This window comes from Morone saxatilis, unplaced genomic scaffold (assembly GCF_004916995.1).
Source record: "Morone saxatilis isolate NCDOM2014 unplaced genomic scaffold, NCSU_SB_2.0 Contig17, whole genome shotgun sequence".
Taxonomy (NCBI): Eukaryota; Metazoa; Chordata; class Actinopteri; family Moronidae; genus Morone; species Morone saxatilis.
The window spans coordinates 1,613,361-1,625,141 of NW_023339729.1; the positions used below are offsets into that span (position 1 = coordinate 1,613,361).

General features: G+C 40.2%; 2 protein-coding genes across 3 annotated transcripts in view; both read right to left on the reverse strand.

Moving 5' to 3' along the window:
• Nucleotides 1–5,091, reverse strand: part of zdhhc5a (zinc finger DHHC-type palmitoyltransferase 5a) — a 26,053-nt gene extending 20,962 nt beyond the window's left edge. For both annotated transcript variants that reach the window (XM_035660075.1, XM_035660074.1), the window contains exons 1-2: nucleotides 4,601–5,091; nucleotides 3,085–3,219 (exon numbers count right to left, since the gene is read on the reverse strand). The gene's annotated coding sequence lies outside the window, so the exon portion shown is untranslated. The remainder of the gene's footprint in view (nucleotides 1–3,084; nucleotides 3,220–4,600) is intronic.
• Nucleotides 5,092–6,774: 1,683 nt separating this feature from the next.
• slc43a1b (solute carrier family 43 member 1b) overlaps nucleotides 6,775–11,781 on the reverse strand; it is a gene marked incomplete in the record, with an annotated part of 17,319 nt that continues 12,312 nt past the window's right edge. Inside the window, 2 exon segments of the mRNA XM_035659467.1 lie at nucleotides 6,775–11,278; nucleotides 11,386–11,509. Of these exon segments, the coding sequence (XP_035515360.1) occupies nucleotides 11,051–11,278; nucleotides 11,386–11,509 (352 nt within the window).

Here is an 11,781-nt window from a genome sequence, read left to right on the forward strand (position 1 = left end):
CTCTGAGCCACAGCCGCCCCCCTGGAGACAAACTAGAGACATAATAAATCACACAGAGCAGAACACAAGAGAGAGCCTCCACCTCAGATATAAAGAATTTAGAAAGAAAAAAAGTCATTTTAATCATGAAGCAGCAAAACCAGGAAGTGTTGGGTTTTCATCAGTAGTGACTTAACATGACTCCTATACATTCAAGTGAGAAGTTTCTCCATTTGTCTGCATGGTATCGTTATTTCATTATAACCAATGAAGCTCCCCCTGCTGGCCATTACATAGAATGCAGGTTTAGACACTTGTGCATTTGCTTCACTTCACAAACCCCGAAGCTCTGTCCATTATATATACTGGCAATAGAACACACGCATGGAATTTGAGGGGGAGAGTTGTGACAGGTTGGCTGCCGCTGGCGAGACATCACCACAGCCCGCTTGGCAGCAGGTCAGGGGCACGCTTTGGCCCTATAACGCACAAGCTCGACACAACTTGGTGCGTTTAAACTAGAAATGGCGATGCAAATCAGCGTGGCATGGTAAGACTCATGCTAATGGAAAAAGCCCTGCAGAGTCTTGCACAAGGCTTCATTTTCAGCTATTTGATGTAAAGGTAACTTACTAACAGTAAGGCATTTTCATGAATGCAAGTGTTGTTCAAGTTAGTAGTGTGCAGTATACCAGCTCATTCTGACAATTTCAATAAAGTACTCTCATCAGACTGTACACATTTTGTCTGTCTAAACAAAAACACTGTAAGCTTAACTAGCAGAGTGTGCACACTTTTACTACACAAGATCCTCTGCGGGAAACCATTTCATAAGATACTGCATTGTGTCATCAACACTTTCGCTGTTCAAGACCAAAGTCTCAGGAAAGCTGCCACCTGCCTCTCTCTCCCTCCTCCTCGATTCATCCCAGAGCACTCATAGCTCAGCAGCTTAACCAGAGAGAACAAAGACAGGCACAGAGACACAGTCCCTGTATGCAGTTGTTCACTTTATGGACTGGAGACTTCAACCCTTCAATCAATAAACAGATGAGTGCACCTGTTCAGGCCAGGCAGGATGGATGGACCTGTCTTCCTACACTTTATCTACTTTCCATTCATCAGTGATAATTGCTCCCCCTGTCTGTCTTTCTCTCAACCTCAACCAGCCTCAACCTGGACTGATGCTCATGTTGATGTTGCAGCCTTTTCAAACTCTACAAAGTCAAGGAAAATGACTAAAATCTCCTCTGACAGCAGATCTACAGCCCCATAGCGCATCTTGTGGCCTACACTTTGGCAAATGAGACAAACTCTGAAAACTGTCTCCAGTAGGGAGACAAATAATGATCATTTGCACAATTATTTACTTCATTCAGGGACACTGACTGAAAGGAAATGACCAATTCTTTTGCAAATGGTTATCCAGTTAGATAAAGGCAGAAGCGTAATGTTTGTGGATTTTTTGAACACTTGTACATTACCACCAGTGAAGTCATGTTAAGCCCATTGGCACGGAGCTTAAGACCGTTTCAACAGTGTCATTCTCTACCCTCATCATTCATGGACGGGCCAAAGTAACTGCTAGTGTTCCGTTGACATGATTCATTTGGATCAAATCAATCTTAACAAAAGTGTTGGCTCTGCTAGCTAAGCTAGCTGAGCTATGTGCTTGAACTGCCACCATGAACATCCACATGTCCTTGCAAAGCCTACACAAGGTAACTGTTGACCGTGTCATAACATGAGTGAAGTTCACCCTGGATGGTGGTGTCTGCAGTCTTTTAAAAAACATTACTTCTATCATTTATCACAGAAATACATCTGCAGGAAAGTTGGTTTAGTGGAAGAAATTGGCCAAATGCAAACAGAGAAGAAGAAACCCCACAAGCCAACTGTAAGAGCGGGCGATGCTGTGTTCGACGAAGCAAGCAAAGCAGTGTGCTCATGGTGGACGCTGTAGAAGAAGACCCGCTCCCTCTGCAGATAAAAACCTCTCACTCTAATATAACGAAAACACGACCATTCTTATTCTCAGGTGATTATACGCTAATGAAAACATACTTAAGAATATTATATTCCATTTCTGACAATAGATCCTCCTAAATGTTACACCCTGGAGCTTTAACTATGAGCCTGTTCACACCTGGTAGTAACATGCATCGAGTGAGCACTTGTCATCAAATGTCACTCCCCGCTTGACATGCAAATAAATATACATCATTCATGTTTGGAAAGATGTAAAGCGTCGTTTTTAACCAGCGGCCCAACATACTGGGACAAACTGACACAATGGTTTTACACAAATAAGTAACTTCATGTAGAATGTTAGCTGAATTTACAACAAGGCCCAAATAATTAATACTTTGTTGTAGACAGCGTTTCAAAGTTTATAAAGTTAAACAACTCTCCAAACTGTGATTTCTTTCTTTGAGCACTTTTTGCCTTTAGACAGGGGATGACACACAGCAAAGGGCCATAGGTTGGGGTCAAAGCCATGACCGCTGCAGCCAGGAGCTCTAGGCTATGTGTAGCTCTACCAGGTGAGCCAGCAGAGATACTGTTACATGTTGAGTAAAAACATTAGGCTTTACGCAAGAGATATGTGGTCAAATGTGTCCCAGAACACCAAGCATCGTCTAAAACTGTCTGATTATTCATCATCATTTTGAAATGTTTAAATATATATCTGATAAATATATCATCTTTAGTTTGTACTGTTAATGTACTGTATCAATAATTGTTATTTTGTCACCAAGTAGTACTGTCAAACACATCTTTTCTAAATTGTATTTGTGTTTTTTATTTTTAATGTAGTTGGATTCCATCCGTATTTTCCTCTGTATGTATCCACAATAGCCAAAACACACATTTCAGCTAAATGTCCTAAAAAGGTCTGCAGTCATTTCCTTTTTCCTTTTTAATCATGGGCATACAATAGTTGCTTTTTCAAACCAAACATTCTTCAAAATAAGAATTTCAAAGATAATCTACTCTTTGCAACTGTCAGCTCAGTGTTCAGGTGTGGAGGGGATTTGTTAAGTCTGACACATTGACATGCAAACTAACTAGAAGGAATAAAAGATATCGCTTCTTGTTTCTTACCCAATATTTAAAACTTGGCAGGCTGCCACAGTGGGTCACATTATGACACGCCAAGGCCGACATCAAGGTTTGTAAAGCTGTCAAATGGACGTGGTGCTTCGAAATGGCATGATGCCCAACACTGAACATACACTCCTGTACAGAAAAGGGACATGCTGTAAAAATCTAAGATTGCATTTATGAACGCAGACCATTCAATAAATCACATGAAATGCTCTCAGTTCACTCAGGTATACATTGCAGTGGAATTCGGAACATACACTGGGTTTATTTGCATTTCCTCAAGCTCCTTGAAGACAGCTATTTGCTCATTTAACCAAGAGCCTTTCCATGTTCTCATCAATACTCCTCTTGATCTAAAAACACTGTGCATCCTTTCTCCATCAGGCACAATCCCTGCCCTCCAATGCTGGAAATGCTAGAAAACCCCCAGACACAATGGCACCTTCTTACGTCCAGGGAAACCTACAGCATTTCCAGCACTTACACACACCAAATCCTGGGTGTGTGTGGCCCGCTGCAGTCATGGCAGCGCTATAACAACAGCAGTTCGAGCCTCGGTATAACAGTTATGCACCAAACCGGCAAAATGATGGCTTTTACCCATAGATTCCAACAACCAATTTCCTGATCACGAGTCTCCAATATTGGATTGCAATTTTAATCGAATTTAGCCAGAGCAGTTTTGAATGGAATCGCTTACTAACGTCTCAAAGGCAGGCTTCATAGATCTAGCTGAGCCAGGTGACACGCAACCTCTAATTGATCCATTCACACGGCCCAACAGCGCTCGCTTTGACAGCTCAGTGGACACGATTGAGCAGGGCGAAGATGTGCCAGTCTCTTTAAATGCGGATAGAATGTCACGCCAAACTACATTCAAAATCTCACAATTTAGAATGGCGGCTGTGATAAGCAAATGGACATGTTCCAACACATTATTTAAACCCTTACTCGATTGATGGGGGTCCATATTGTAATTCGGCGTGCATATACACTCGTGCAGTTTAATTCCCGATAAGCACAACAGCCGTTCCCAGTCATATTACGTTCTGTGCATACAAGTGAAAGAGCCCACACTGGACAGTGGGTAATACTGAAGCCGGGGTGGGGACGCCTAGTGAAGACGATAATAGCGTTAAGTTACAGACCTGGATTGAGAAGCAAAATTAAACTACAACCTAAATCCCGGCGTTACTTAACTGAAGCCATCCTTTTACAGAAAGCTGGCTACGGCGAGTCCATAATGATGAAATGAAAGTAGGGTGGAGACAACTGACGTTAATGAGTCACAGCGGCAGCACGGTAATGGAAATTGTCAAACAGGATACAAAGAAAATGTATCACACATACGCATTACACCAAAAGCAAAGTGTAGTTTCTGCGATATATCGTGTGCCTGGCAAGGCTCGGTATACTGTATGAGCTTCTTTTCCATGTAACATTAGCTAGCCTTAAGCTACTCAGGTCTCCATTGGTTAACCCTGGCTAGCAGCAGGCTAACAACTCACCTCACCTGTGAGGGCTTTCACAGTGGTTCTGGGTCCAAGAACGGTGAATGGGAAGTGCCAGTCTTGGTCGTGTCATTTCTTCTTGGCATTGTAATCAACAGAGACAACTCGTTACACCCATTACTCTCCATTCGAGTTATTCAGCGGTGCCAGCAAGCTCTTGCTTTCGTGGCTAGCTATCCCAACGCCAGGCTAATTTCCAGATAACGTTAAACGGTTGGCTAGCTAGCCAGTCGCCGATACGTCTGACGTTATTTTACTACAAGCACTTAGCTTAACTAACTGTTAGCTAGGGTGGAAGCTGCTTGCTTTTTTTTTTTTACTTCTTTAAAATAGCTAATATATTTCTGCAGGCCGCTCTGCCAGTACGGAAGTTAAAAAGAAGAAATGAATGTAATTCCAAAACAATGATATAATCTTTTCATATATCCAGGATATTGGTGGCCAAGAGAATCCCAGAGGCCGACATATTTGTCAGTACTACAAAACTCTGATGCCAGGGTCCAACAGCAGGGCTGTCGCAATAAAATTAGCGCCGAGTGGACGACAGTGGTGTCAATCAAGCTGCAAGCGTATTGTATTGCTTCTCCATCCATGACCCCGCCTCCTTTACAGTGTACGTCACGATTGCACTAAATCGTGATTAAATTTATTCCCCAGCACGGCAAAACACTGTACGGGGCTTGTTGATTGTGTTGCAATGGATAATAAAGCCTTGGTAATATATTTTATTGTCACTAAGCATGGTTGGCACATAAGCTGTCTCTGACATGAGGTTTTAATCCTCTCATGTGACACACTGACACAGGAACGTATGTTTGTGTGTGTGTGTGTGTGTGTGTACCAGTGCACTATACTGTAAGTGCCTCTGTGCCCACATAATGAGAATAAACACACACACACGCTGGCTACACAAAGGGGAGATAGATTAAAATGACAGCAGGGGCTATGAGGATAAACCCACACAACCAAGCTTCTATTTAACACACACACACACACACACAGAGACAAACATACACACACACACACACACACAAACAATCTCCAAAATAATAACAAATCTACAATCCTGCCACCAGGAAATCATGGAATTGGATTGTGACTCACTGTGTGTGCACACGTGTGTGTGTGTGTGTGTGTTGAAGCCCCTTAGCAGTTGGCATGTGAGTCCATAAAGCTCTTAAACTAAAGGGGCAATCATGGCATAAAAAAACAAAACAATGGACGATTTTGTGATGACCTATTTCCCATGGGGGGGTCAAGCAAACAAAACTGTTTTCAAATATGTTTGTGCCTCCATATAAAGCAAGTACAGAGGCCTCAATGTTAAAGGACAGGTCTGTCTTAAAACAATACTCACCTTAAATATACACTCATACTTTCATACTATATCTTCTCTCAGATCTTTTATTTATATTTCCTGTAAAGCATCTTTGAGTATCTTAAAAAACAGAATTATTATTAGTCTCATTAATGTCATTAGGAGGACGGAAACAGTAACGCAGGTTGTGCCAAAAGTGCTGCAGGGCCTCTGGATGCTTCCTGCAACCCTCTCCTTCATCATGGCCTCACTGCAGCTCAGCGAATTCACAAAGGAAGTTCTGGCCATGTGCTCCATTTCTCTAACCATCATGAACCAGACCACAGTCTCTTCCTCCATCAGGAGAATTCTTATCCATCCTTGTCACCTCTTCAACATCATCCTAGTGTTATTTAAATGTTATATATACGAGATTTAGAACATTAATATAGCAGCAAACAACTGAATTAAGGATTTATTTAGAACAAACCAGAGTTGGTGATTGTTGAAACAGCTAAGAGACTAACAAAGATGGTTTTGGTGAGTTTTATTCTGTTTCTGTCCACTTTGAATGAAATTATGATGTTATGATGATGCAAGGTAAAATGACTTTTGTCAATGGAGTCTGGTGGGCTGTAGCACCCCTTTGCTTTTGTCTGAAAGGCTGGTGCTCTAGTGTGACATCTAGTGGCATGTAAATTTTGTATAATAGAACATAAAAGTGTAGGTCATTTGTATATATTGTCTTTCCTGTTGCTGGGTAATGTCACTCAACACAGTACTGAATGTGTATTTCTTCAGTTTCATATCAGAATGTGCATTATGATGAAAGTGAGGGCTTGGCAAATATATGTGAACAAGAACAGAAAGACAATATCATTCAATGTTTATAATGATTTTTATTTCTCCACAACAAATCAAAGCGGCATTTTAAATCAAGTCAGAAACCAAATAAATGTAACACAAAATATATTATGCTCTCAAGAGAAAAGGTATTTACATTTAAATTACATTCTCCCTGCTGATCCAATTTTTTAAAGATGTTAATGACAATGAAATAATAGCACACAGTAGGATACAATAAAAGCAGCACCTGTACATTGTAATGCAATCCGATACAATGGATAAACAATAAATAATACCTTTCTGAAGCCTATTATTTCCTATATGTTTTGTCAGAATAACTTAAGTATCAGTGTTATTGTGTTGGATTACATTATATTTTAAGGTGGCTGCTATCAGCTGAGCAATCAGGAGAATGTGCTTTCTTTATTTGTGCGTTTGGTGCCTTTAAACACTCAGCAGATTGAACTCTGCAAGGGTTAACCCAATGCACGTCCAAAGCATGCGGATCATGTCACACATACAAAAACACATTTTAGCTATTTTACGTACCATTATGTAATCACTGGACATATCTTACCATTAAACAGTTGTCACATTTTTTCTATTAACACTGTACAGATTTGCCTAAAAGCCATGTTGTGCTCTCAGCCTGCAGCCGTTCAAAGCAATACACAGTGATGTGCTGGCTCTGCATTCAGGTGTAACAGTAAAATAAAGCAGCCTTATTTGTTAGCAACTACAATATTTCTACAACACACTTCTTTTTTCTTATATGAAATCCTTTACTGTAACTCATACATTTTCCTAAGAGTCTAGATTTTATCAATTTATTGTTGCTCTGTGCCTGCACAGAATCTCAGAAAGGTTTTAAGAGAGGAGAGGAGAGGAGAGGAGAGGAGAGGAGGAAGAACTGTTGTTGCAGTAACCTCCCAGGCTAAAATAGGGATTGGAAAATTACATTTTGTCATTTGATACTGAGGTTACTTTTTGTAACATCAACTTCTCCTCCTTCTCACTTCTGTCCTAAGAAACACTGGCCTGAACAGAGCTGTGATTGGTTAAAATATCCCTAGACTGTGATTTCAATGAAACTATTTCAAGATCAAGAGCAGCAAAGAAGAACCACCCCCGGCAAGAACAACGACCTTACCAAATTGACCAAAAAACTTACCAAAAAACCAGGATGCACCTCTTTATTACTAAATAATATAAACTACAGTTGAGTGCTGGAAGCAAACTTTAAATTAGCTTGAAATAGTGTCAACTTAATAAGTGACATTTATATAGGTTATTTTAAGTGACACTAACTTAGTTTTGTAAGTTAGAGAAAAAAATTTTCACATTACAAATAAAAATGACAAAATTAAGTCATCGTCACTTAAAATGAGTAAAGCTCAATAGTGGCAATAATGTTTTTTCAACTTACAAAATTGAGTTAAATGAACTTATCTGGTTTCATATTATTTTTTATCTCATTCTCTTCATCAATCATAATAGTAAGTTAGATCTGTTTTCCACCTTTACAGAAGGAATTACACCAAACTAGTGCAAGTGCAACTCATAAACCTGACCTGAGCTCACATATTTCTGCATCTTCCCCATTTGTTTCAGTTACCAAAATGGACATTTAAAGTTTAACTCAAAAACAGTGAGCTACTTGGATAATCAGACACTATATAAGTGTTGCTTATGTTTCTACGGTGAACTGAATTCATACATTTGTCAACTAATGAGCACAACTCTTGCTCATGCGCTGTGATGTACGACGACCATCATGCCGGCATGGCGGCTAGTGCAATTGACAGTTCAGACGCAGTATATTGTGCACACGTCAGAACGTTACATTGGCAACAGATTTGAAACGACGCCTCGAGTTGAAGCATCTGACCAGTGGGAAATATCTGCGAGTGAATGATGATCACAAGAAATCATTAACAAAAGGTAAGACCACTGGCCAACAGCCGCAAAGTCCCTCCACCCAAACTGAACTAACAGCATTTTGTAAAGGAACTAGTTTGTGAAATATTCATGTGAACTAGTTCATTTTAATCTGTGTGAACTGAACTATGAGCTAGCGCTTGTGAAGTGTGAACTTGCACAACACTGGTGGTAATATCAGTTGTATATATTGACTCCTGCTAAAAAAACTTGAATGTCTGTTTTTGTACAGATAAAACGGCTACCAACAAATCAACATACAGACATCAAGTGTGTATCAATTCAACATTCAGCTATTCTGACTACTCCTTACCCACTAGGGTAATAATTTGCAATGCTACCTGCAGGTTATTATGTTGCTTGTTGCTTTCACTATAGTGTGCTGCATTTAGCAAGTAACTATTTCAAGAGTAAAAACTACCAAGTGAAACTGTTATAATATACTTTATAATAAAGTATATAGTATATAATATTTACTATGTCAAAATATGGAAGCACAGAGTGTTGCTAAAAAATTTTGGGCCCCTTTTTGTAACATCACAACTTAAAGTAGCCACTGTTCAACAAAGGTCCACAGGTGACATTGGATACTTGGAGAGTCAGTAAATTAGTGATTTCCATTACACAGAAAAATGCAGCCAACATCTAGTAACCAGAAGCTACAGGCCAGATAAGGCTATAGAGGCAAAACCCCTGAGTGTAATGGTGTGTTGATGCCCAAAAACAAGGAAATTTCTTTCGTGCAATGAGATTACGTACAGTTGTATGCGAAAGTCCATTGTGGCATGAGCAAAAGTTTTACACAAACTTTTACACATGCCACAATGTGTCTTTATTTTTGTTCAATTTATAAAATAAAACAAAACACTGCATGAATGTGTTTTCAAAAACAAATAAAAAAAAAAATCATCAAAGTGTGTTATTTGTCAAGGGGTGTCAAAGCAAAAACGTGAATAGAGGTAAATTTAAAAAATGTGCACGTATTGCAGGGCTTTTTCTGTGTTCAGAATCAGAATCAGAAATACTTTAATAATCCCCTGGGAAGTAATTTGTGTGGGGAAGACTGCTGAGAGCTGCTACTGGCCCACAGACAGCTTTGCAGAAGATAGCTGGGGGCAGATCTGGAGCTTCTGGAGGTATTTGCTTTGGGGTTTGATGTGAACACACCTTAAGTGTTTAGGTGCTGTTTTGGGGTTTGTTTTTCATGAAACTTGGCGGAGGGGTGTATAATGAGCAAAGGAAGCACCCATACAGTGTTGGAGTAGATCTGAATCACAGGGCGGATACACAAATGATTTTTCACTTTCCTATGGGAAAATTAACAAAATTCATTGCATATTTGTGAACCCGTCATATTGTGTGAATGGTGCACTGTTCCTAAACATACAACGACACAGCCACCTCAAACACCACTGTAGAAACAGCAGGTGTGTAAGAAATAAGCAACCAGGGATGTGAATTCTCCAGAGTAATCTGGAATTTTGGATTTTCAGAACTGCATGAACTTGTCACAAACTTTTTGAGAAAGTGAATGGTGTGCAGATTCATAGACTGGACTATGGGCCTTGGCAGAAGTCTGCGCTCTCTGAGTACCTTTGTAATTGTTTATGAATTCAACTTTCCATTTGTAAAAGGAAGAATGTGTATTTCTGTATTTGTTTCAAAAGCTACTCAATCTTGCTGATATAATTACTCTATTGGCCTGCATTTTTGCTGTTTACAGTGATGGATTTCTTAATGCAATCAAGTTTCAAGCCCATTCAACAATCTAAAAGTTATGCTTTGGAAAATGGCTGGAAATACTGTAGTAGAGCTACCGTATGTGGTTAATAGTAAACAGGATAAAACGTGCAGAAAGACTGGTATGGTCCTTGAATTTTTATGCTCCTTTGTTGCTGGAGGACTGGAGCCTTTCCCAGTATGCAGTTCACTGGTCCATCACATGTACACATATTCTCACTTATGGAAAATTTAGAATGGTTGTGGGGAAAACAAACCACCATGAACAGGAGAATAACATGTAAAACTCCACACAGGATGGAGCAGGGCTGAGATTCATGCCCACAACCTTTATGCTGTCGTGCCATTTTGAAGTGTTCACATGATGGAATTTAGTGAAAAGTCAAAGACTATTTTCCTAAAGTGAAGGGTTTGAACTTCCTGTTCTGATGCAAACCCTGCCCATATGTGACACTGGGCTATAATCTATGTGTTTTGTTTGTTTTAAATAAAAATTACATTTGTTCAGTGTTCAATCTCGTCTTGTTTTGTTTTTGCTAGTTGCTTTTGCTTTGTCAGAGTTTTCAACCCACTAAACGGTAATTACAAAAAACTGTGAGCTAAATTGATGGTTTTACTCTGATCAAACATTTTAAACAGGTTGTCCGTTTGGTGTGTATCCATTGGCTGCACGCCCATTGGCATAGCTCTTAGCCGTTCCACTATCCGATTGGGTTAGAGGTGCATTCTCTTTGTCTAATTGGCTGGCAGCCAGCCTATCATGCTCTGCTCTTTCCCTGATCAGGTTTCTACGGTGATAGAACAGATATCCCGGCAACAGGAAGCCAGCCAGGGAGAAGATGAGAAGGCCCAAATTGATCTGTCGTATGGAGAGATAAGTCAGTGCATGTGACAAACCTGTTATAAAACCTGTTATATGTATTTGCATTCTCCTGTCTTCTTTTTGTGTGTGCATGCGCTCCCTACCCAGTAAGGATCTCCACTGAGGTGTCCCAGCATCAGTATGAAGAGTGGCTGCTGGAGCAAGGCGAAGGCAGCACTGATCATTGACTGCATGCCTGTCAGTGTCCCAAAGTGGTTGGCTGGATATCTAGAGTGGGAGTGGAGATAGAAATAATTAACAATCACCAAAGAATGGCTTGTTCCAATCATTCGCTTAATTCTCAGTCAAAATATACTAAACCTAGCATTATAGGATGATCAAGTACCAATTCCAACCATCTGGAAGTTAGTGGAAACAGGGTCCTTACAGAGTACTAGGCCTGGAGTGGCTAATTGAAAGAAACAGGAAGATTCCCGGTGGGCTGGAGTGGGTGTTGGGCCGCAAGGGCCGATGACAGGACTGGGTCAGGTGAGTCCTGA